Raw genomic sequence first — 27,713 nt, forward strand, 5'->3', positions numbered from 1 at the left:
GTGTGATGACTGCACTTAAGACAATAGATAGGTATGCTGCTACATCATGACAGGGAGAACAGAAATGGCCTACAGGGGGAGCCTCATACGAGCTGCAGATTATTAGTACCATATGAGTTGTGTATACGTGGCATTTTTATATATAGGGTGTATGGATGAATTAGTAATATTGAGTATTAGGATCACTATTCTTATTGCTCATGTTAGTGCTTGTCATGATGCACATATATATAACTGGTTTAACCTATTAGGAAATCAGCCATGATGTCGGACGTAGCACATTAATCTAATTTACTATTTCAACCATTGCGGACACTGCGGGAGGAACCAGGCATGTTGCTCCGCCTTCAGCTCACCATGATAGGTGCCTTCTTCTATAAGGGGCGGGACTGATATGGCTGCTTCCCTATTAAATGGCGTGGAGTGCGGGCACCGTCGCTGAGGACGTCTATGACGAAACGCGTATGATGGCGCCAGGCACGCTACGTCATTTCCGGAACACGGGCCGGTGGAATGCAGGTGGAGTGCAAACACACGTTCTTTACTTCCATCTAGCGTCACAGGCTGCCGATTGTTTTTATACTCTATTGGGGTAGCATTGTGTTAGCTACACCAAAGCTTGGAGTAAATTATCTTTTTGGTACCTTGCTGCTGGAATACTATAGCCAGTTGCTGCTGGACTGTAGTTTTTTATTGGAAGATTTTATATGTTGCAATAAATTTTTATTTTTATTTACTACACTATGGGAGTCCACTATTCCTTCTTTTTCATATGAATGACCAAGCTCTACTTTCTTATGAATGCTGAGGATCACCCTTGGAGCCCCATCGACCACGCCGATAAGGAGACCACAGAGGCCATATCTATATGCGCATTGCCCCCTTGGGGTGACTGGATCTGGTTAGTGGGGAGCACTAAGTCACCAAGGATACTGAGAGCACTCAAGTCACATTTTGAAAATTCTCTTTCACCGTTTTGAAGACATCTTTATGCATTAATTATGGACTGCTATATAAACACTTATAAAACATTTTTTTCAATTTTTTGTTCACTTATAATGTTTATGGACCTCACAACCTGGTAGCAGTATATCATTTATCACATTGGTAAACTATATGGTGATTTATGGGCATACTGCTATCTTCATTATCTATGATGTTATTATTGTTTAGCTATAGCTATGGAGGTATACCATTAATTTCTCACTAATTATCGCACTGTACACTGATGATTTTATACTTGTGTGAGTTATTTTTGGTACTTTATAGGGATATTACTTACGGTATATTTCTACACATGTCGAGTGTATAACTTTGGATGTTTTATCCACACATACCACTACCATAAGTATAATAACCACACACTTTGTGAGGAGATTATATATGCAGTAGTATACTTGTTTATACATATAACCTGCAATTTGCAGTACCTCTGCTTTCTGCAGCGAGACCGGAATTCTGGTTAGAGCAAATGAATCTTGAGGAGGATGCTTTGAGAATGTCCAAAAATGTCTGAAACTGACTGTGGATACCACCCAAGGATCCTTGCAGTGGCTGGTCCAGACCCCGGAGAAGCAGGTTAGTCTGGCCATGACCAGTATCCCCTGGGGTGACCTCATGTCAAAAAGGTTTCGCTCCGTCCTGGGGGTTGAGAATATCTCTCTGTTTATTAGGTTTTAAGAAGGTAGCTTCAGTGCTTCTCCAGTTCCTTTTAGGATCTCTATTTTGACGGAACTGAGAGAAATTCCTATTCCTGGAAGGCTGAAACTTGGAGGAAAAAACTTGAGACCTTCTCATCCTCTAGTCTATCCCCAAATAGTGCCTTTTCGTCAAAGGGGATCCTGCACCAATTCTGTTTAGAGGCTTCATCAGCCACCCATGGCTTTAGCCACAGGGCCTGTTTGGCCATAATTGTATGCAGCATGGCTTTAGCTGAAAATTTTATTGCATCGATGGCTGCTTCCCCCACAAAATCAGCTGACATCTTGAGCTCTTCCAGTGCTTTAATGATATTATATTTTGGGACATCTTGTTGTATGGCCATCTCTATGTTCTCCGTCCAGACCCTAATAGTGTTAGAGACTGATGTTAACGCCACCACTGGTCTGCAGGCGCCTCCAGCCGACTGGTAGGCATTCTTAAGGTCTGAATCAATGCACCTATCTAACGTATCCTTAAAGAAGGCTGAGTCTTCCATTGGCAAGGTAATGTTCTTGGCTAGGCGAACTACTGTGGCGTCAACTACCGGGGAGGTGTCCAAAAGAGCCAAGTCTGATTCGGCTAAAGGGTAAAGTTTTTGCAACCAGTTTAGGGAAAAAAAACGTTTCCCAGTCTTTTTCCATTCATCCAAGATGAGGTCTTTCACTTCCTCCATAAGCGGGAAAAAGGAAAGTCTTTTCTACAAAAAGGGAAAATAAGGCATCGACTTTTTAGGAGGTTCCTCGACCTCCTCCCAACCTATAGCCTACTTCACGGCTGACACAAATAGCTGGACTAAAGAAAAACTGAACCCTGATGGGTCAGTCTCATCCGCTGATTCTTCCAACTCATCCTTGTCTCCACCAGTCGTAGGAGGAGGTAGTGATGCGGACCAACCAGAACCGGTGGCAGAGGGACCTGGGAGCACACTACATCTGCCGTCTTCTCCTGCTCACCTGTCGCAATCTGCTGGGGAAGCGTTGTTCCCACTAGTTCTGCAGGTGAGTCCTTAACGACTTTTTTGATCAAGTCTGTAACTTGCTGAGCTTCAGCCTCCCCTTGAGCGGCATAGGTTTGAAAACAATCCTTGCAGACCAGTTTATCTGCCATAGGGACAGCACCACAAGCCCAAAACTTTTTTGGACCTTCTCGTCTAGGAGAATTTGTCGATCGATGTCTCTTGGAAGAAGATTTGTCATCCGAATGATGTGATCTAGACGATCGACTGTGTTCATGGCTTTATGGGAATGACCTCCATGGTGGCCAGAAGTCCTGTTAGACTTATCTTGGCGTATAGGGCTGAAACAAAAAAAAAAAAGTTAACGGCGTAAAAGCACTCTTTTTCTAACAAACAAAGAAAAATTCTTCTTCTTTTTTTTTTTTTTTTTTTTTCAGGAACCAAAGTGCATGTCTTTACCTAGAGTAACGAGGATCTTGATCTGATGGTGGCTGACTCATTGCTGTGGGGGCAGGCAGTAGCAGCTTAGGAGAGGAAAAAAACACTAGTGACAAACAAATAAAAGAGATAAAAGAGAAAAAAGAGGGGGAGAAAAAAAAAAAGGAGAAAGAAAAAGGAAGATTTCAGCTATACACCATTTCTGACTCCAAACTCCGTCCAAAATTAAAAACAAAAATATGCTAAACAAACTCCCTCTTTCCCTTCCCACACTCCCCCATGGCAGCTTTCAGTGGTGAGGCCTGGTTAGGCCTTATGGATAAGATCCAACAAACCCATAATACGGGAGAAATGAGTGACAAGGATCTGGAACATATCTTCCTAAGACTTCAACGTCTTCTGGAACGTAAAGTAAGAATATATTGGCATAAAAAATATTTTATTAAATATATAGATCACAAAATTGTGCCTTGGGGTTTAAGAATTCAAATCTTCCCTAATGTACGCAAAGTTGATGACCCCTTGAAGGTCCAGTGGGAAGAAAACCTGCAGACTTGTTCCTTTGGGATGATGGATCTATTGTGCAAACAATACGAACAAGAATTTGTCACTTTAGATGCATCCATTACACAATGGTACAATGACCATAAACATATATCACATAATGCAAAATTTAAGAAAAAAGAAAATGAACTCAAGGTTCATGTAGAAAAATATACCTTGGACATCATCCGAACGAAGGAGAACAAGTTTGCACGTGACACCAATGCCCACTCAAACGGGTCAGCTTACAAATGGACGCATAATACTAATACTAGACCATATAGATCCTCCGGTCAACGCAATACTAGAAATGGCAATGATACAACTAACCTTTCACCTTCCTCTTCCCTATCATCTAGCCAATCAACGGTCTATCGAGATCTGTCTGGAGACAGACTGTCGAAGCGACGCAAAAGCAACTCAGACACGGCCTCCTTGGAGTCCCTGAAGAACCTAACCGGCACTCCTGCACCTCGTCGGTCACAGCCCAATCACCTCAAATTGGCACCACCTCGCACTTCTAATGTACCTCACCCTTCGTCACAAACTTCACGTGGTCCACAGGTATCGGCCACTCATACTATTGTATCCACAGCACCTTCTACGGCGGTCATTGCCCCTCCCCTTAACCTTAACACGGTTACCAAGGTAAGCAACACTAATACTGTGATTTCTCCCTCAGGTACACTTGTAACAGCAGATATGAAGTTAGCTCCCATTTTTTTAGGGAAAGATCAGGAAATGGCATAAACCCAGACTCCAGTTTAATTCCCTGTACCTCTGACCCCACATCTAATCCATCTGAATTGTCTATCATTAATCTTTCTTCGTATGCCTTAAATGAGTTCGAAGAACAAGTCCTTAAATTGGGTCTTACTTTTTGCCCTGACTCTCAGCCTGATAAGTTTCATCTTATCAAGGATCTCCATCTATTCGCTCGCAGACTCTTATACAAAGTCATCTTTGACAAACCCCAATCAGACATCTGTCCTAATGATAAAACAAGTAGCCTTTGGACTAATATAGAAGAACAGAGAGCCTATGAGGACTTGATGGCACTCTGGGAGGAGGGACACACGGACGACGACGCCTCCGGTTGTCTGCACTTGCCGGAGCTGTCAGTCGCCGGTGTGTCTTTCCCCCCCCCACAGCCCTATAAACCAAAGTCAAAAAATTTCCCTCTTCTAAATACGAACCCCAATATCTGGGCATTCGTTACACAGACCTCACAAGCAATTGAGGAGTCTAACCTTCGCCCCTCTGGTTCGTCTAACTTAAATGCAAATCAAAAAGCTGCCCTTAAATCCCTTGAGTCCAATCAAAAAATAATAATCAAACCTGCCGATAAAGGCGGGAATTTGGTTATCATGGAAATACCTCAATACATTAATATGTGCAATAAAATTCTATGTAATCAAGAATGGTACCGTCCTATTTCCAAAAGTCTAATACAAAATTTCCATGCTGAATACTATAATATCATTTTCAAGGCATTTCACGAGGGCATCATAGATAAAAATACGTGGGACTACCTCAATGTGAAGGACCCACGTATTCCTACGTTTTATGCCTTACCAAAGGTACATAAATCCATTACAGACCCTCCAGGACGCCCCATAATCTCGGGCTGTCTGTGTCTTACGGAAAATGCTAGCTGTCTAGTTGACAATTATCTACATCCTCACGTTACCTCCCTCTTCTCTTATATTAAAGACACTATAGATCTATTAAAAACTATTGAAGATATATCTCTCCCACCAGGCACCATTTTGGTTGCCCTGGATATCGAAAGCCTCTATAATACGATCCCCCACAAAAAGGGTATTGAAATTGTCAGTAATCACCTACAAGAGAGAGGTCCTTCATTTGAGAAATACAATGACTTTGTCTTAAAACTTCTCAACTACATACTAAGACACAATGTCTTCATGTTCAACTCTTCCCACTACCTCCAGGTGCAGGGGGTTGCGATGGGGACCAAATGTGCCCCATCGTATGCCAACCTGTACCTGGGGGGGTGGGAAAAAGATCTGTTTTCCAGGGACGACCTGACCTTTTTCTTGGAAAAGGTCGTCTCCTGGTATCGTTACCTAGACGATGTTCTGGTATTTTGGTCTGGGTCAGAAAGAGAATTGGTTGAATTCTTTAAATTGATCTCTGTTAATAATTTTAACTTACATTTCACCATGGAACACAGCATAACTGCAATTAATTTTCTTGATCTTACCATTTCAATTGATACCAATGGAAAACTAAATTCGTCACTTTTCAGAAAACCCTCGGCGGGAAACACTATTCTCCACGCAGCTAGTGCGCACCCTGACCCGTTGTTGAAAAGTATCCCCTACAGTCAATACTTGCGTCTAAGACGCAACTGTAGTAGGGATACTGATTTCCATACAGCAGCAAAAGATCTATATAAAAGGCTATTGTCCCGAGGATATAGCCATGCATGCCTCAAGAGGGCCTACAACAAGGTAAAAATACAGAATAGAGATCCCTTATTATTTTTAAAAAAACACCCAAAAAAATCTGACACGGTCAGATTGATCACTCGCTATTCTGGTCAACATAAAAAAATTAGAAACATTATAACAAAATTTTGGCCTCTCTTGTCTGCTGACCCAGCTGTCAGCAGACACATCAATTCGTTTCCTGAAATAACCTACAGACGTGCCCCGTCATTGAAGGACCGTCTAGTCCATAGTCATTTCCAAGACACCTCAATTAACAATAACCCTTCCCACACAGGTATCTCCCCGTGTGGCAGATGTGACATATGTCCCTATGTGGAAAATACATCACAATTCTCACTTCCCAATGGTCAATGGCATTTAATAAAATTTAAGGCTACATGTCAAACTCCAGGCATAGTCTATTTAGCTCAATGTATCTGCGGTGGATTCTATGTGGGTAAAACAAAACGACCACTATACAAACGAATTAGAGATCATATAAAGCCAATCTTGAAAAAACAAATGGACACAGCCATTGCCAGACATGTAGGATTATATCACAACTTTAATCCCAGAACCATAAAGTTCTATGCTTTGGAACATATACCACTAGATGAAAGAGGGGGAAGTGTCGATCGGACACTCCTCCAGCTTGAAGCCCGTTGGATTTACAGTCTCCAAGCCACTCACTTCCCAGGTTTCAATGAATGCCTTAGTTACAGACCCTTCCTCTGATTTAAGCTGCTCATGTTATGGGTAATGATGTCACTTTCCAACTGACACCATCCCCCTTTCATCCCTCTACCCCTTTCCCATCTCCCTCCCCCACCCCTACCCCTTTCCTCTATGCCTTTCTCATAATTTGTTATTTGTGAATATCCACGTTAGTTTATTTTATTTATCTCCTATTGATACATTTGTGTAAATGTGTAATTGCTGTCTAAATGATGTCTCACTGCTTAACCATGTTCTTTATTGTATTCATGATTTGATAGATACAATATGTGTTGTCCCTCGGTAGCACCGATCGAAATTGGCTGGTCTGTGGTCCCCCCATGTCGATCGATTACCCCTTTGACCCTTCTCAGTTAGACCACTTCAGGCCGGTCCTGTTGGGATATGTTATAGAGGGGCTGCCGCATCCACACGGACGCCCGGGGCACACCTTTTTGATGTGCCCAATCCGCGCCGTGCATCCCCTCCAAGCCAGCTTCTCGACAGGCGATGGCATTCGTCGCCCTCAGCAGAGCTGGTTTCCATCGCAACCATTCCCCGCCCCCTCCGTCCCCGCGTGATCATTGTGCGGGAGGAGCTACCATGCGTATTGGCACGCATGTCGGCTGTCTCCTCCGGCGCGGTGATTTGTGGGGATTGAGGTTCGACGAGGTTTGGCTTCCCGGGCATGCGCAGTAGCGCCATCACGTCCGCATCGAGCCGGCAACGTCACACGCCGTCTCGATGGGGAGCAGTATTTAAACCGGCTAATCTGACAGCCATGTCTGCCAGCGCCGGAGGTTGCAAGCGAAGACATAAGCTAGGTAATGTGACTGGTGTTTATCACCATACCTTGCTCCATATTCTAGAGTTATGTTTTTATGGCTATACCTATTGAACTCTGGTTGAGTGTCTAATTTATCTATAACTTTTCTCCCTTTTAAGTTAATTGAAAACTCTATACTCTGAACAAACCCTCATTATGATGTTGATTGACAACATCATTTTTCAATACTTTCTTTATGGAGCATAGTTTTAATTCCAAACTTTAACCATATCCTTGTGCAAATTGTGTTTAGGTCCTGTTTTCCAGTTCCAAACGTATATTACATTTACCTATTTCTGGCTATTGCCATTTCTGGCGTTTAACTGCATCTCTCGGATCGCAGATGCAACTTATAATAACTCTTTGATGTAAGTGATACTTACTTAACTTTATACTCTCTACAAATCCAATTAAGCCTTTATACAATGATATTTATCCCCTTATATTGAATACCCCTTTGTTTTGTACAACAGCTTCACCTGACTGCTCCCTGTGGTTGCATATTTAGCCTCCCTTGCTATCCCGCTCGGCTGTGTCTGCATACACTGGTCCTGATGAGTCCACCTAGGGTCAATTATTTTTGGGGGTAAGCCTTTATGGGTGCTTCAGAGTGATAACACATTCCTTATCTCATGTTGTATTATTATTGCAAAATATATATTTTTTCTATATGTAAAACCCTTTTTCTTCTTTTGTAGAATAATTTAAAAGTTTTGGATGACTCGCTACTCAATTGCATACCCCTTGATAAAGCGACTAATGCGAAACATGTCGGGCTAGTATGCAATAACGACTATTTGTGAATTCGTAGCGTATATCCTATATGTTATCCTCCATTATTGACCACGCTGTTTTAATTGTATTGTCACAAATTATTGACATATATGTCTGTTTTTAATGTAAACAATAAAACTGTTTTTTAACAGAAAGTGAAAAAAACATATAGCCTTCTCTTTTATATTTGAATAAATTGCACCGTAAAAATCCCTTTCCTTCCTTTTTCACTTATCTAAATGCTAAACAAACTATTTTCCCCTTTCCCTCCCCTCTTTTACCTTTGCAAGTACAGACACAAAAGAAAAAATCCAAAAACCTTTTCCCCTATTTTTTTTTTTTTTTTTTACCTACCAGAGAACATGGACTGCAGTCATACAGGAGCACTTGGCACAGACAACCTGCTGCACCAAAGCAGGCCGCCATACTAAACTCCCCTGCTACTTAAATAGGACCAGGGGAGGGAAGGAGAGCGTGGACATAGCCTAATGTCCGCCCCCCAGCCATCCTCCTATAGTGAGGGCAACAGCCTAAGCTGATTCCCTCAAGGAAGATGGCACCTGAGTCCTCACCACTATTGCGCATGCGCCGCACGGCGGCCGATGCAAGCACACGATCCCCAAGAACGCCACAGACTCCCCATACACTCTTAGAAGTGAAAGGCATAATGCATACGAAGTGACAGAAAATAAAGCTAAACAGGTATGCTGCCTTATCTGCTCCCCAGCATGGTACTAGCCATAATCCATCTGGAGACCAACCGCTCCAATTTAGGAGACTGCTGCGGCCCCAAAAGATCCTTAGAAGGGGCTCCCCACCTTATTAGCGCTTTTAGCAGCCCAAGGATGAGGACTGCATCTGGGAGAGGCTTAGAACCCAGACGGAACCTGCACAAGGCAGAGGCAAGGACACACACACCACTATCCATGAGGTATGAGGAAAAAAAGGAGAATGCTGGGGGAGTATTGGTCTTTCTTTTAAAATATATTCACTATCCTGAGAGGAGGAGCCCGGGGCGGAGCTTATCACAGGTATGCTGCCATGGAGGCACAAGGAAAGATTATTTATTTACAAAATGTTGTAACAGAAACAAAGAAAAACACAGATTTTTTTCAAAATTTTCTGTCTTTTTTCATTTATTTAGCAGAAGAAAAAAAAACCCAGCAGTGATTAAATACTACTGAAAGAAAGCTGTATTTGTGTGAAATAAGTGATACAACTTTCATATGGGTACAGTGTTGCATGACCGCACAATTGTCATTCAAAGTGTGAAAGTTGAAAATTGGCCTGGGCAGGAAGGGAGAAAAAGTGTCCGGTATTAAAGTGGTTAATTACGCTTTGATTCTTCCCTATCAGGGACACAGAACACAACAGAAAATGGCGACATTCTATTCAAAAGATAACGTTTTGGCTTTGCATTTAGGCTCTGTTCACATTTAAGTGTTGCTAGTTTACGGGTGTTTTTGCAGCGTTTTTGTACAGGCTTTTTCAAGGTTAAAAGGTCACCAATGTAAAAGCAGTAAAACGCCTGTAATCTGCCAAAAAAAAGCTCCAGTACTTTTTTGAGCTACGAGTGTTTTGCTACAGGTGACAGAACGCTCAGATGTGAACAGGGGCCATTGAAATGAATAGGATTTGCCTTGTTGGGCATTTTTAGAGCTGAGGCTTACAGCAGAAAAACACCCAAAAACGCCTAGGTGTGAACAGAGCCTCAAACATTTCTGCTTATTGTGTTTGCCTTAAGCTCAGCAATCGAAACATATGTCTTATGTGATATATATCAAAATGTTACTTTGTCACGTGTGATATTCAGAAGTGTTACATTTTTTTCTTTCACGATTTGTTCCTTTCAGGCTTGTAATGTTTTTTTTAAGTGCAGCTTTTGCAGACCTATGACTTCCTGTGGTTACTTGTTCTACAAACTGCTTTAATAGAGGTGGTTGGTCTTGAACTGACACAGAGGAGCGTGCACGGCTGCTTTAGACTGCGATGTGCTGTTTGCTTCAGCTGCATCTTTAGCAGATTTCATCAACTTTGCAGCACCAGGCACCACTTGAGGTTCTCCTGACTTGTCCTATGTTGGGATGGATGAGAATCTATTTGTGCAAGGAGCCAGCCACAATGGTTGCAGCTTTCAGGCTGATTTTCAGTATGGGTTTTTCACAGTTACATACAGCCTGGTGTGTATATTGGGCTTACCGGGCAATATCCTTGCCTTGTACTTCCTGACTCGAAGTCGTCAGAGGGCACGAAGCTCCAACGTCTATTTTGTTAACCTGTCTGCAGTGGATTTTGTTTTTATATGCCTACTGCCTTTTCGGATTTATTACCACAATGCTGGAAACAACTGGGTTTTAGGTGACATAGCTTGCCGAATTATGGGCACTCTTTTCTACGCCAACATCTACTTGAGCATTGGCTTCTTTACTTGTATATGCCTGGACAGGTATCTTGCAGTTGTTCACCCAGTGATATTCCTAAGACTCAAATCTAGTTGCTATCCACTAGTACTGACCATTATGATTTGGATGGTCTGCAGTGCCATTGTACTGCCGTTAATCTTGGAAGGTCCGCTGGACAATGTGCAAGAAAACAGCACATTGACTTCTTGTTTTGAAGGTTTCTCCCTAACATTTTGGCAGGATCGGCTTGTTTCCTACAATGTCTGTGCCTTAATCTTTGGATTTTTGGTACCTTTTACAGTTATCGGAGTGGTCTTCCCAGTGATGGCACGAAAAGTGTGCCAAATCAAATCAAGCATTCATCGAAAAGTGGCAATGAGGATCATAGGATTTGTTTTTGTCATCTCTCTACTTTGCTTCCTGCCCTACCATGTCACCCACCTCCTGCATTTCCTCATGAGAATGGAAATCATTAAGACTTGCACTTCCAGCCAATATATCTATAAAGTACGAAGAATCACTTTGGCCTTAGTAAGCCTCAACAGCTGCTTGAACCCCATTCTCTACTTAATTCCATACTTAAGCCAAAGAGTTAATTTGCCAACCTTACCTGTTGCTAGAAAGGAATACGTCTTTAATGATTTGACAGCCAAGCACAAACCTCTCCCTGTGGTCTCCTCACCCACTCGTTTTCCAAACCATAAGCAGTCTAGTGTCACCATCTTGGATGCAAAGGTCGAGTGGTCAGTACTGTAAACTTGCAATTCATTTTCAGCATTATATGCCTTTAAGACTGGACCCACTGGGACTAAGAGCCTGTGTGCTGATGTGTTTGCCTATATGTTTTTGTATAAGCCCATCTATAATCAAGAAACGATATATTGTTCTTTTGTGTGTTTTATTTTTTCGTGGTCTATATCCCACTCTATTGATTTCCTTTCATTTCTTGTCCTGTTATTTTAAATTATCTGTGATACAATTACCTTTATTGGTTATGTTATTTTATTTATATAGGTTGTTTAATAGGACAAAGGGCAATTACCCTTGGCTGCCAAGAAAAATGAATCTTTCACTGATGTGGCTACAGTAAATGGAATGTAAATTTATTTTATTGGGCTGCAGCACTTTGCAAATCACCATTGCTCTTTACACTTAATAATTTAATTGTGATTAGACAATTTGAGATTGATTAACAAAAATTTGGGAGTGCAAAAACTGGTGCAGCTGTGCATGGTAGCCAATCGGCTTCTAACTTCAGCTTGTGCAATTATGATAATCTGGAAGCTGATTGGTTACTATGCAGAGCTGCACCAGATTTAGTATTCTCTAGTTTTAGTAAATCTTTTTTTTTTTTTTTTTTACATTCATATGGTTGTGCACCTCAGTCAACTGTGTTATTTTATTAAGTCAAAGCTAAACACAACCTCTGCAAGGAATACACCTAAAGTAGAACTGTAAACAGGCTATAAATATAAAAGCATATAAAAAGTCTTAAGCATTAAATGAGTGTTAAAATAAACCCTCATTGATCTCTCTAGCTGCAAACACTGTGCAGTAAGTCATCCTCAAAGTTTAGAGAGAACTTCTTTTATTTTAACAGTTCAGCTCTCTCTGTAAAATGCTACTTCTAACTCTTACACTGCAGTAGTTTATGCTGGCAGATCTGAGTAACCATACCCTGGTATTTTTTACTTTGGATATAGCTGGATAGAGGTACATTTTCTGTTCTGTGATTTTCTTTCATTTCCTGTCTCTTTGATGGCTGGACTCTAGATCAGGAGATTGGTTGTCACTGGGAGAAGAAGTCACAGACACACTAAAATCAACACCAGAACGCAACTCAAACTCAACTCTCCTAAAATTGTGTTTTTGGTAATGCCCCTGTTGGGGGATTTCTGATCACTTCCTGTCTTGGTAGGATATGAAGGAACCCCCCCCCCCCCAACAGAAACACAGTAATAAACACCTGCCATATACTGTAATCCTTTATTGCTCGGTTAAAGCGTTGGACTTCAAGAGTTCTAGAAATACAACGTATGATTATTTTGTTTCTCATTCCTGCAGAGCTCATGCAAATAGGGTGTTATGTAATTTCACCTGGGTGCCCAAACATTTTCATGCAACTACATATAAGAATAACACTTTTGTACCATATGGAAACTTAGCCTACAGCTGTGTATTTTTATAGCCCTATTAAATGACCTGCACTTTTATAACAGCCATATGTTGTCTAATACCTCCTGGCATGTTTTATCTTATTTCAGGATGATTATTTTTTTACAAATAATGGTCTACGTATACATAATTATTTTCTGCCAATCATATGTATATTTTTATATTTAAATTTTTTTTTTTAATCAAAAGGTCAAACTGTTGTTTGGAGTTTACTGTAAAGGGCATACATGCCCCCTGAACTGGTAAAATGTACTCTTAGAGAAGGCGTGTCATGCTAAAAAAAACAGGGAGATAATTTACCTTAATACGAGTATTGTTTAATCCATGACAATCAGAATCCAGTGAGTAATTTTACATATGAGGCAGTGTAAGTTGAAGGATGTGCTGTGTAACCACTTTTCTTTATTTTCTATTTTGCAACTTCAAGGCAGGTTTCAGTTTGACTGGTGGCAGTTTAAAAACATTAGGCTTTCTATATTGTAGAAGGGGCACATCTTGGAGCATTAAAGTGGATGTAAACCCAATGTCATCCTTTCTAAACTACTGCCATAGGGGTTATCTATAAGGATATACATGCCTCCTGCATGTATCTTTACCTGTCAAATGTCTCCCCTCAGTCTGTTATGAGACCTGAAAAACTGCAGATTCTGTGGGTGGGTCTGTTGTCTGGAGCTCGGTGGGTGGAGTCGTGATGTCCGTAGACTCCCCGCCCACCTCTACACTCCCCTTATCAATATGCATTTTCTCCTGTGTATTTCTAACACTGAACTTCTGCTATGATCTCTAACATCCAGTGAAAAGACAGGAAAGTAACCACATGACTTCAGCATGCCAAATCATGCTGAGGTGTGGAACAGCCAATCCTTGCAGAGCTGCTGAAGAAAGGAGTGGGAGGGAATTAAAAAATACTGCATGTCTCTTAGGCTAGTGCACGAGATGTAAATCACCTGTCACTCATAGCAAGGGAGAAGATTTGACAAAGTTTTTCTCAGTTTGTCAAGATTTATCTTGCTAAACAATAAAAGAGGATTGCTCAGAGATGGATTAACTCTGTGTGGCAAGACTGGGCTCAAATGATAGGAAATCTTATACTCTACAGTATGAAATAAAAACATTTTTTTGGGGTTTACATCCACTTTAAGTGTATTTTGTAGGTATTTCTATCTTGCTTGCAGGGTTCTCAGCTGACAAAAAAAAGGCTGTGGTGGACTGGTGCAAAACATCAAAGTCTGTATGAAATATTAAAGCCCTTAGTTTTTAGTGCACTTTCCCCTTCCGGGTCACCCCTGCTACCCCAGCAAGCATAATTTGCTAAACTGCAGGACTGGGGAGATCTTCCAGTCCTGCATTGTGTCCCTTCTGCGTGAGTCGCTAAAACTCCATTGACTCCACCAAAAGCCTGTTGCTATCCCGTTACTAACTAATTAAGGGATGGTGAAGGGGAAAAGGAGACCAATTCTCAGATGTTTACTTGAAGCAATTGTATATTATAATGTGATGGATCATTAGGGAGTAATTGAGAGACTAAAGGATAGCTACCTTTCCTAGAAACAATGCCCCTCCAGTGCTGGTTAAATGACTTAAAGCCTAAGTTTTTAGTCAGCTCATCTCTGCTGATGGTGAGTACCAGCTTCATTGAACTCTGACCCTTCTTTCAACAACGGTAAAGACCATTTGGTTTAGGCTTGTGTTCACATGGCCAGCACTGGGGGGAGCCTGGGAAATATTTTTTTTTCAAGGAAAGGTAAGAATTTCTTCCTTTCTGTTACTTTTTATTTAAACCTCTTGGCGGGTCTGTTAACATAGACTATCGTTAACATGTGAGTACATTTCCACTTCAGAGGTTGTAAATGGGTTTTGTTAAGAAAAATTTGGAGAAAATATTTATTCAACTTTATAGTTGATGAAGAAGGGAAAAAGTAACATTAATGACAAAACACTCTTTCCTCCATGGTCGCAGAACATCAAGAACTAGAAGGCAGCATGCTGACTACCACCACACTACACAGGTACATTAGAAATGTGTTACAGCCAAATTCGGACTATTGTCTTTTTAGGGTGCTGGGTGACTAGAAATGTCTATATCTGTCTATTTAAACCCTTAGAAAATAGAAGCAATATCTTGAACAGTTTAGGGAGGCTCATTCACTAAGAACCGAACAGAATGACCTGCACCAACTGGTCAGATTTCAGTTTACTGGAGGCAGATCTAATTTTTTTGTCAATTCTTTATTTAACTATATGGAGGTCTCATTGCAATAAGGGCACAGTTGGTATATATTTATAACAGAGGCTTTAGATGAGATGCTGTACTGATACAAACAGGAGCGACATGGAGTAAATGAGGATAATATGAAACTGGGTAGTAAAGTATTTTTATTTTTTAAATGTCTGGTTTGCAAAGTACTGGGGTCAGTCCTGGGTATTTTTGGTAGAGGAGGAATTAAAGTTTGTAATAATCACTACCTGTAAGGCCCGTTCTATGGAGGGGTCTTAACATAATTGTCTAAATCAAATAAATAATTGTGTATGCGCTAGAAAGATAAGCTAATACGTGATAAAAATAAATAAATAAACAAAAATGGATATGATCGAAATAAATAATCAAATAAGTGCGATATTGTAAAATCTATAAATCACAGTGAAAAATATTCAATATTAAATGCTGCAAGCAATAATCAGTGCCATTCGCCTGTGAAAAAAAGTGAATAAAATACATACTGTATTTATTGGCGTATAACACTCACTTTTTCACCATGAAAATTGGGTGCAAATAGCGTGTGCGTGTTATACGCCAATACTTCAATTTTAGCTGCCTCAGAGGGGACAGGGAAGGGGGCAGGACGAGCGGCGTCAGATTACATACAGTGAGAAACTCCTGTTTACTTGGTGGCCTCTATAATAGGAAGTCCCGTCTCCTAGGCTGCCATTGGACCACTGTTCTGTCTATCATAGGAGAGTCTCACTGTATGTAATCTGTCGGCGCTTATCCCACCCCTCTCCCTGTCCCCTCTAGGCTGCAGATGGGCATCAATCAGGCTGCACTGATGGCAATGGTGAGGCTGCTGCATTGATGTGGACTGGTGAGGTTGCATTGATGTGGACTGATGAGGCTGCATTGATGGCACTTGTGAGGCTGCAGATGGGCATTGATCAGGCTGCATTGAAAGCAATGGTGAGGCTGCAGATGTGCACTGACCCTTATTTTGCTTCAAAGTTCTTTATTTAAAATGTAAGTTTTTTTCCTGAAACTTCCCTCTGAAAATGAATATGCGTGTTATACGCCTGTGTGTGTTATACGCCGATAAATACGGTATATAAATATATCAACATGCAACATGCAAAACGTGGAAAATCCAGGTGCTAATTATAAAATAATGCAGTGTCCAACAACTCGAATAAAATCGATTCATAAAAAATATAATATGAAAAATATAAAGTGCAAAAATTAGTGTCCAAAAAAAAATAGGCATTCCTCATGTTCTTCCTATATGGTGTGCAAATAACGGCATGCTTCAGTGCCCTCCAGTGACCCCCAATTGCTCATACGCTCACCTCTGAGCGTGTGACACAGTGGTTAAACAGTGTCTAAACACGCAATAGAGCCACCCCTGGGCTCATATAGGATCTGTTGGAAATGATCAGCACCTCGCTCAGATAACCATCAATGGCAGCATGTATAGGAAAGAAGGAGACTACATAGCATAATACCGTCAGGGATTTATTGTACATTCATAAAACCAGTTCCCTCCAGGAGGGTACTCACAATGTGTGTGTGCGTCAGTGCACCATCCTATCCAGAGTGTGGCATACAGGAATACAGGAAAAACGTATGGCGTGCGGTGCTGTGTGTAATCCTCTGCTAGTCTGTGTTGGTAGCTCCGTCCTGCCCCTGGGGTAGTGTGTCACCCACTATTTGTGTTTTTGGTGTCTACACCAGTCTACAGTAGAACTGCAGATTCTGGACAAAATGAGAATCACAATTTTTTTGCTTAGAATAAAAAGAGCACAATTCTCACGATTCCCACGATGTAAAATCTTTGACATACAAAAAAAATTGGCCTAACTTTACTGGTTAGTTTTTTGGTTTTTTTTTTTGTTTTTTTTTTAATTCATTAAAGTCATTTTTTTTCCAAAAAAATTGCATTTGAAAGACCGCTGCGCAAATACAGTGTGACGTAAAATATTGCAACAACCACCATTTTATTCTCTAGGGTCTCTACTAAAATATATATATATAATGTTTGGGGGTTCTAAGTACTTTTCTAGCAAAAAAAAAATGATTTTAACTTGAAACCAACAAATGTCAGAAAAAGGTTTAGCGTTTAAGTGGTTAAACTTTCCTCATTTACACAGGAAGTCTATTCCTTTGACAAATTGTTATAATGTTTATACTTAGGGTCCACTGCTAAAGAATGTTGTGATTTTTGGCAGACTGCCCGTTTTTTTTCTTCCTTTCTTGTGACGGCTGTGGCTTCAGAAGAGCAGAGAGAATTCTTTGCATAGACAGAATCGTGAAACACGTGAAACACTTTTGTCAAGTGGGGAAATGGGGAAAAAAATTGCGATAACGATTCTTGACGATTAATCGTGCAGCTCTAGTCTACAGTTTTCGCTAGGTGTCTTGCGTGGTAGTATTTTATGGGGTCTGGGAAGCCTATACTTCCATGTAGTTTAAAGTAAGAGAGAAGCCTGTAATTCATCCTGGTAGGTTTATTCTCCCTCACAATTTTGTAAATTCTGTACGAACTGTGTTAAGAAATGAAGCTGGGATCTTATTGGTAATTTCTGGAAAAGGTACGTTAGGCACAAGAGGATAGACATTTTAAGAATAGCAAATCTCCAAAACCAAGTGAAGGTATCTTTGGTCTATTTCTCTAATTCTATTTTTATGGCTCACGGGAGGGTATGTTAACTTCAAAGTGATGTGAGGTAAATGGACTGATAATTGTATCAAGGTAAGTGATACATTTGTCAGCCCATCTGAAGGCAAAGAATGATTTAGGGTTAAGCAGAAGGTGACTTGGAATATAGAGCCTACGACTTCCATAGGGTAATTTTAAATTTGGACAGCCGACTGTATTTGGCCCATTTATAGGCAAATGCCACCACTTTGTGATGGGCTACTTTGGTTGGTAGTCCAGTGATATTTCAGTTTTGCCTGATATGCCTAAGGAAGGGCTCCAGAGTTGATATAAAAGTAAATAGTGAAAAAGGACAACCCTGTCTCGTTCGTTCCTTTATCATGAAAAAAGTTAAAAGGGATTCATTAACTCTGCCGTATGGTCAGAATAGACTGCATTTATCTACTGTTTCATGTTACTGTTAAGGCCTATATGTTCTAAGGTGATTTTGAAGAAATCAACAAGGTCAAAGGCCCCTTCTGCATCTCTGGATAGTAGACAAAATGGTTTATTATGGAGTGTTGCAAGATGTATGCCATTGATCACCCTCGTTGTGTTGTCTTTGGCTTCTCTGTTTGGGGTAAAGCCCTGCTGGTCTAAGTACATAATTGAGAGTAAGCATGGTAAGAGTCCAGTAACAAAAAATGTGGAAAATAGTTTAAAGCGTAACTTTTAAGGGAGGTTCTGAAGTTCCACTGTTCCTCCTCTTACCACCTCTCCCCTTCCACTTTTTGGTGTTAAATTTTTTCTCAGGGAGCAGGTACCTAGTTTTGACAAGTACCTACTTCTACTTCTTCTCGGATTGCTTAGGCCAGGCATGTCCAAAGTCCAGCCCGCGTGCCAATTGCAGCCCGCCTTCCAGTTAAATACGGCCCCCCTGGTTATTTGTATATATATATATATATATATATCTTTTGTGGCCCTCAGGGCCACAAAAGATATCTACCGTATTTATCGGCACTGCCTCGGAGGGGACAGGGAAGGGGCGGGACGAGTGCTGTCAGGTTACATACAGGAGAATCTCCTGTTTACTCGGCGGTGTTTGTAATAGGAAGTCCTGTCTCCTGGGCTGCCATTGGACGACTGTTCTGTCTATCATAGGAGGCGGGACTTTGTATTAAAGAGGTTGCCGAGTAAACAGGAGATTCCCCTGTATGTAATCTGTCAGCGCTCGTCCCGCCCCCCTCCCTGTCTCCTCTGAGGCTGCAGATGGGCATCGATCAGGCTGCACTGATGGCGATGGTAAGGCTGCATTCATGGCACATGCGAGGCTGCATTCATGGCACATGCGAGGCTGCATTCATGGCACATGTGAGGCTGCATTCATGGCACATGTGAGGCTGCATTCATGGCACATGTGAGGCTGTATTCATGGCACATGTGAGGTTGCATTCATGACACATGTGAGGCTGCATTCATGGCATATGTGAGGCTGCATTCATGGCAATGGTGAGGCTGCGGATGAGCACTGCTTAGGCTGCATTGATGGGCACTGACCCTTATTTTGCTTCACAGTTCTTTATTTAAAATACATTTTCCTGAAACTCCCCTCTTAAAGTGAAGGTGCGTGTTATAAGCCGATAAATACGGTATATCCAAATAACACGCCCAAGCTCATCCTTAGTCTTCAGCGGCGCCCTGGGATTCGTTGGGGGCCACAAAAGATATATATACAATATATATATCCAAATAACATGCCCGAGCTCATCTCTTCACCACACACAGCCACAAAGGCAAGAGAATTCTTGTTGGGCAGTGTATTAGTGTTCAGACGAACACACTTAGACCAAATTTTAATGGTTCAAAGAATGTCAGGCAAAATGGTTGGCCCTCACGCATGTTCACTTCATCAAATCTGGCACTCTTTGAAAAAAGTTTGGACACCCCTGGCCTAGGCTATCTGAGCAAAAGTTCACCCCACTCCCCCCCCCCCCAAACGCACCACATCCCAGGAGGCTGGGGGTCTATTGAGAAAGCACAGAAAATCACAGATGGCTTCCATCATCCAAGATGTCAGTACCAGGGACCCGAAGACTGGCACAGAACTGGTCCAGGTGAGGACAGCGCTGGATCCCTAGACTGGTAAGTGCATGTTTATTAACAGTCAGCAGATACATTATTTATAGCTGCTGACTTTAAGTTTTTTTTCCAGAGTGCAGTGCCTCTTTAAAGCGGAGCTCCACCCAAAAGAGGAAGCTCCGCTTGTCTGCCTCCCCCCTCCCCGCTGCTGCCACATTTGACACCTTTTGGGGGTGAGCGGATACCTGGTTTTGACAGGTACCCGCTCCAATTTATGGCTGTTTGCTCCCCCTTCCTCCTTCCCCCCCCACAGCCGGCCCATTCACATAGAGCAGCGCGGTTCGAACATGTGCAGTAGGGAGCCAGCTGTGGTCCCACAAGGCATCACTTCCGGTTTTCCTTAGTGTAGATGGCAGCAGCACCGATTGAAAAATTGGCTTGAGTGCCGACATCTCTGAATCCCTGGACAGGTAAGTGCCCTAATATTAAAAGTCAGCGACTACAGTATTTGTAGCTGCTGACTTTTAATTTTTCTGGAGGAGCCTTGAGCACCTCTTTAAGGTCCATGTTGAGGGATATGGGCCTGTATTTGACACACATGTTATTGTGATGTTTCCCTTCTATTGGAATAACTAATATGTGTATCCCAGGAAAATGCATGACCATCTAGAATTCTGTTGTAGGCTGTAATGAAGCTACAGCCAGCAAAGTACTTGCAGCAGCCACTGGAGTAGCCTTCAGGACTTACCTGTTTTAATAAATTAAATGCTGCATAGAATTCCTCTATAGGTGATAGGAGAATCTAGTAGGTCTGCATATTTTCACTGCAGGCTAAGTAATCCTAAAGGCATTGTACATGGGATTGCCTGGAGTTTTGGGAATAATATAGAGTTTATGGCAAAAGTATTGTAACCGTTCTGCTATGTCTTTTTATTTATTAGGTTTTATACCCTTACCTGAGTCTATGTGGGGAATAAACGTTTTCAGGGTAGGATCTCATGGAGAACATGCTAGTATTTTGCCCAGTTTGTTTCTGAATGCAAATAAATTCTTTTTTTTTTTTTTTTTTTTTAAACCATGATAAATTCTTTAAACATTTCAATAATTAGGCCTTTGCTTTATGGGGAATAGATGAATTAAGGTTATCCCTTTGTATTTTAATTGCAGCCTTCTGTATAAGTGCTTGGGAATGTTTTTGGAGTGCTTTGAGCATTTGTTTATGTTCCAGGGTTTTTTGCTTTTTGGGAGGATTATTCCCTTTTTTAGGGAATGAGCCTTTGATAGAAGGGTAGCATTTTATTTTGTAAATCCATGCCATCTCAAGTCTCGAGATACCACGTACCAAGGACCCACCTTTCCATGGGGAGATATACCTATCAATCCCTAAGAAGATGGTCTTGGCAGGATTCCTATTGTGGACTTCCAGGTATTGTCTCAAGACTGGATGTTTGGGAAGCCCATTTATTATGTTTGTCACATGCACATTGAGTCTAACCGAGAGGGGGCGCTTAGTCCTGCCCACATATTGCAGCCAACAAGGGCACTGGAGCAGGTAAACGACCCCCTTGGTAGAGCATGTGATGAATGGCTTCATTTCAAATTCTACTGAGGTACTGGATGATACAAATTCTCCTATGTATGCATCCACTCGGAGCAAACCCTACACCTCCTACATTGATAAAACACAATTAAATTCTCAAAGAAACCTCTCTTGATAGGAGGAGGGTCAAGAACATTAGGTGCCACTCTACCCTTAAGAGAGGAGGCTCCCTTGTAGATGACCTGTGGCTTGTGGCTTTAATATGTGATTTAGGTATTATGATGGTTTTTGTGGCACAAGATAAGTTTTTTTGCCATCTATGTGAACCTTTTTATGGCCCTCTGGGAGGAAGATGTCATCCATGCCCACAAGAAACCCCAAGTGGTGCTGTGGGCCAGGTACATAGATCACATCCTCCTCCTTTGGGATGGTAGCCGAGCTGAGTTGGACCTCTTCATTGGAGAACTTAATAGCAATACCAGAGGTATCTTCCTCAATTATAAGGCCAGTCAGACTGAAATCAATTTTTTAGATTTGAAAATTGGGGTGAAGAACGATCGGTATACTACTGCTACTTTTTTTTAAGAGCACTGATCGCAACTCCTACATCCCAGCTGATAGCTGTCACCATGAGGCATGGCTTAGATCAGTGCCGAAGAGCCAGTATATACACCTGAAGCGAAATTGCTCTGATATTCCTGCTTCAGGCTGAGATCTTGACTAAACACTTCCTGGAAAAGGGGTATTCAGATGTCTCACTTAAAAACACCTTGGAGAAGGTATCATCATTGGATAGGAATGATTTGCTCAGAGAACCATCCTATGGGGATAGGACACCTTCTGTCCCCTTCATTACCACTTATTCTATCCAACATAGGATTGTGGGAAAACTCATTAGGAAAAATTGCCACATTCTGACCAGTGACCAGATCTTGAACACTGTTCTTCCTGCCAAGCCACAGGTCATCTACAAGGGAGCCTCCTCTCTTAGGTGTAGAGTGGCACCTAATGTTCTTGACCCTTCCCCTATCAAGAGAGGTTTCTTTGAGAATTTAATTGTGTTTTATCAATGTAGGAGGTGTAGGGTTTGCTCCGAGTGGACGCTTACATAGGAGAACCCACAAATTTGTATCATCCAATACCTCAGTAGAATTTAAAATTAAGCCATTCATCACATGCTCTACCGAGGGAGTCGTTTTCCTGCTCCAGTGCCCTTGTGGGCTGCAATATGTGGGCAGGACTAAGCGCCCCCTCTTGGTTAGACTCAATAAGCATGTGACAAACATCCAGTCTCGAGACACTACCTGGAAGTCCACAATAGGAATCCTGCCAAGACCATCTTCATGGGGATTGATAGGTATATCTCCCCATGGAGAGGTGGGTCCTTGCTACATGGTATCTCGAGACTTGAGATGGCATGGATTTACAAAATAAAATGCTATACCCCCTTCGGGTTGAACGTAAATGTTGACTTGAATGCCTTTATTGACAATTGGTAATTTTGGGAAATATGTATTTGTGAACCCTTTGTGGCTACACCAACAAAATTACACAATTTTCTCTCCGGTCTGTCCTTTTTGTATTTACCTACCCATTGGTAGTATTGTTGCGCCTGACACTGTGTGTGTATGGTTTAGTGTCATGACCATTTTTGCCACCAGGTGACTTAGCGGGACTGACACTTAATTATCTAATGCTTATCTGGCCACTTATGCCTGCGAGCAGAAATGGTTTGTTATTCCCATGTAACGTTTCACGCAAATATTCACATAATGTTCCTGTCCTATTTTGCTATATTTTTAAATTAAAATTACAATCTAAAATTATTTAAAATTTTTTCCATTTGATATTCCCATGTAATTTCCACTATTTTATATTTTTTATATTTTGGAATCAGGCAATCAGGTTCCGCCGCTCAGGATTCACGAGGCGTGGTTGCCTGTTATTTTACTTAAAGCGATGAGTCAGTGTGTCGCCCGTTCCCCAAGACGATGTCATTTTATGACGAAACGTGCATCGGGAGGTAGACGTGCTGACGTCATTGCGGTGTACTCTTGTGTGCGGACGGGTGTCTGCATGCCGGCCAGCATATTTCTACTAAAATGTTATCTTCTGTATTGATGTAAGTGCAACTTTTAATTTGTAATAAACTGGCATTTTTACCGATTTACACTATGGTGAGCTTCTCTTCACTTTCCTGGGATCCTGATCGCTGCCTTGCTGGTTATACCCATCGAGTTGAGGTTCATGGCTTGCCTTCAGTGTGTCCATAGAGAGTTGCTGCTTCTGCTGGATTGATGTCCGGACACTGACTGATTACACAGGCTTGTTAAAGCTTGCCTTCTGGTAAGCGCGCATTGTGTGTGGTGGAGGGTCACAGCATTTGGTGTTTTTTTGCATGGAGGAATTTATTTCATCTTCACTCACATCACTGGACTGTTTTTGATTTAATTATTTGAGGACTGTTCACCTGTTGTTTTAGTGGTATTCATATTTGTTTGTGTTATACCACATTTATTCACTCATTTTATTTTAATATTTTATTTTTTTTGCTTCTTCTCTTTTATTCTAAATAGGCCTTTGATGTTTTACCTTTGAGACAGAGAAAGGAGATTGAGGACACAGCCCTCAATCTCATTTCTGCAGCCTCAGCTGCACAGAATGAGTGGACAGGAATAGCTCTGTACAGAGCTTCCCGTTCATTTACAAACTGAAGCATAGTAAGCACCGTTTACTTTGCTTCAGTTATGAATGGACAAAGACAGTGATCTGTGCCGATCACTGACTGTCCATTCAGAAAAGGAAGGGGCCAGTAAACTACAGATTTACCAGCCTCTTCCCTGCTCTCAATCCTGACTCATCCACGGCAGCAGCCGGCGAGAGAGGGGAGGGGGGAAGCCAGCAGAGTTGCAGGGGGGCAATGGGGGAGCCAGGGGAGCACACAGGGGCCTGGGGGCAGCATAAAGAAAAGGAATCTGGACATGAGGGCCGGTGGGAATGGCATACAGAGGAACCAATTCCCTCCATTTTCCTCCTGCTGCCACTGCATGCCTGCTGTAGGGAGAGGAGTAGAAGCATGCTTTTAGTGGCTGCAGGAGGAATATAGAGGGTATCAGTGGCCTTTATATGTCGTCCCTCCTGTCCAGATGTACATGGGAACTGCACGGTCCCCTGGAGCATGGGGCTGGGTCGCAATTGCGATCCCTGTATTTATGCCCCCGGATGTCACTTTTCTGATATCCGTGTTCATTCAGTTTTTCCTGATAGAGCCTGAATGGCCCATGTTAGGTCTATAGGCAGGCAGATGGAAATGGACATCATTTTACTGCTGATCAATCACATTTAAGGGCAGGTTTTTTTATCTTAATGCATTTTATGCATTAAGATAAAAAAACCTTCAGCGTGCAGCACCCCCCCCTTAGCCCCCCTAATACTTACCTGAGCTCCCCTAATACTTACCTGAGCCCCATCTTGATGCACGAGTGCCTCGGTCATCCAGGACTCTCCCTCCTGATTGGCTGAGACACAGCAGCAGCGTGCCATTGGCTTTTGCTGCTGTCAATCAAAGTCAGTTAGCCAATCAGGAGAGGGGGGTGGGGCCGAACCACGTTTCTGTGTCTGAATGGACACAGGGAGCTGTGGCTCGGGTGCCCCCATAGCAAGCTCATTGCTGTGGGGGCACTCGACAGGAGGGAGGGGCCAAGAGAGCCGGCGAGGAATCGGAGAAGAGGAGGATATGGGCTGTTCTGTGCAAGATCACTGTACACAACAGGGAAGTATGTAACATGTTTGTTATATTTAAAGAAAAAAAACAAGATACTTTAGTATCACTTTAAGTCTGAGGACACAGACTTTTTCAGTTTTTTTTTTTTGGACCTAGATGGATTGGAGGTAATTGGATGTAAATGGATGAATGTCTGTTCAGATCCACCTGAACAACGGGTTTATCTTATTGGATCACCTGTGTAAATTAATTAAACAGTCCTTAGATGAATATAAAAAGTCCCAACCGTTCAACATAAAGTGCTCTTCCAACAATAATTCAACAGTGCAGTCCTATTTTTTGTAACACACTTCTTTGTGCTTCATGCAAGACTTGTGCTCTCCCCACACTCACCAGAAAGCATTGCCCTCTTGCCTTTCAGAAAATTCACTTGCGGATTTCACCCTCCCGGGTATTGACAGTGGTTATCAACCTCTTCTCCACTCCTGCTGTAAGTCTCACACTCATCCTGCCACACAGTGTATTTGGTCCTCGTGGAAGCTTGGATCTCTCAAAGACATTATGGGGGCACAGAAGGAGAAAACACCATAGTGTAGTAACACTTTATTCAATAAACAAAATTGCCATTACACTCAAATTAATACAAGAAACAGCATGTAGACTTGGAAGCGCTGCTTGCTCTCCATGGGCCGGAAGTGACGTCACCAAAAGCACTTTGTTGGATGGTCAGGACTTTTCATATTTATCTAAAGAGTGTTTAATTCACTTTTTCATAGTTTATGATTTTAGGCCCCATTCTCACCTGAGCGATTTTCTGCTTGAAGCTTGTAGCTCTAAAACTCTCAGCAAGCCCAAACCCATTTATTTCAATTGTCCCTGTTTACATATGAGCATTCTGTCACCTGAAGCAAAATGCCTGTCACTTAAAGTACACAAGCTTCCTTTTGGCAGATTACAAGCGGTTTTGGCCACATAGACTTCAATTGAAATGCCTGATTGTGCGTTTTAGGAGCCTTTTGTCACTTGTTATCTGCTCAAACAGCAGCTTTCCACCCCTAATTACCTCTCCCCCTCCTCTCCCAGTGCTTTCTATTGGCTAAACTAAAACGCCTAAAGCTGTAAAACACTTGTAATAGGCCTCCAAAAAACACTTGTAAAAAGCTGCAAAACGGCCAGTAAATCGCTACGCTCAGGTATGAATGGAGCCTTAAGATTAAGCAGTACCGTACTATTCATGTTATGACAAGAGGTGGAGACAGAGCTGTATAAAAAATTAGTAAATGGGCCCCAGTACTGTGACTGCACTGTCATGGACAGCTGGTGAGACAGATTCCTGATCACTTGATTACTTTGACAGCCAATCACAGTGATCACATGATCTGGAAGCCCAAGCTATGCCTCTGGCTTGAAAGGGCTAAGTAGGGCCACGAATGAGTAGATAAACAAAAAAGGCCTGCATTATTTATTTTTCATGCAATTATTATATTCAATGGAATTATTATGCTAAAGAAGTAGAGGACGTTTTTTATTTTTGGAAATGAGGTAAACCAAAATGAAAATTTCTTTGCAAAGAATTCCTAAACGTACAAGGCAAATGGAAAAGAAAAGGATTTTTACTCGCGTATGATTAGATGATTGCACAGCACAGCTGAACCTCATTCACTAAGCTAACGGAACTTCACTTTGCAAAGTGCATTTTCACTTTCAGAAGGCGGTCAGCAACATCAGCCCACATACTGCTTTCAGGAAAGGTTGACTATAACATCTGTGCACTATTTTCATGTGTAAGCCTGTCTGAGTGTATGATCACACAGATGGAAATGGTGGCTCTCTGTCCCATGATATGAATCCCGACAAGTAATGACTTTTTTGGAGAAAGTGGTAGAATATGCTGCTATTATGTAGCCATCATCCCTAGAACACTTCTAAAACAAAAGATTCCCTCCACCCAAATGGGGCTATTGTGGGCTACATGTAAACACAAAGAAAAGTATATAATAAAAAAGTTACAATTTTATTGATACAAAACAGTAAAAATGAAGTTATGCTTCATTGTTATGCTGCAAGCCATATGTGTATGAAGTATTACACATATGGCTTGCAGCATAACAGCTTGCCATCTAAGGCAGTCTTTGAATCACATGGATAATCAAAAGGTAAAGCAGCCGACGCGTTTGGAAGTAACCTTCCTCCTCTGGGGTGCCGTGTACAGACTCAAAGAGTAACTAAATGTGCAATTAAAAGAGACATATACAGCTGCAAGTTAAAATCGCATCAAAAACAATGTCAATGCTGTCCCATCAGTCCTTCAGAGAGAGGAATGCGGGGGGGCTCCATGACCCCCAACTCCCCGCTACTGGGGCCGCCGTAGAGCAACAGGGGCAGTAGTCAAGGTATTGATTCCCCCCAGCACACTAAGAGGAATGAGCAATCCCACTGTACAATAATAAAGGGCAACCTTAGTTAAACTTACAGGCCCAGCCACCCAACCAGCTTTTGCTGCTATTTCTGTCAAACCACAGCTAACTAGGCTAGAACAATG

At 41.9% G+C, this 27,713-nt stretch overlaps 1 protein-coding gene across 1 annotated transcript; it reads left to right on the forward strand.

Annotated features, from left to right (window-relative positions):
* Positions 1 to 10,348: 10,348 nt before the first annotated feature.
* On the forward strand, positions 10,349 to 13,027 carry LOC141111022 (lysophosphatidic acid receptor 6-like). The gene has a single exon (XM_073602939.1). It carries the CDS (start codon positions 10,492 to 10,494, stop codon positions 11,563 to 11,565), a length of 1,074 nt encoding a protein of 357 aa, XP_073459040.1. The 5' UTR covers positions 10,349 to 10,491; the 3' UTR covers positions 11,566 to 13,027.
* The last annotated feature ends 14,686 nt before the right edge of the window (positions 13,028 to 27,713 follow it).

Source organism: Aquarana catesbeiana, linkage group LG10, assembly GCF_042186555.1.
Source record: "Aquarana catesbeiana isolate 2022-GZ linkage group LG10, ASM4218655v1, whole genome shotgun sequence".
NCBI lineage: Eukaryota > Metazoa > Chordata > Amphibia > Anura > Ranidae > Aquarana > Aquarana catesbeiana.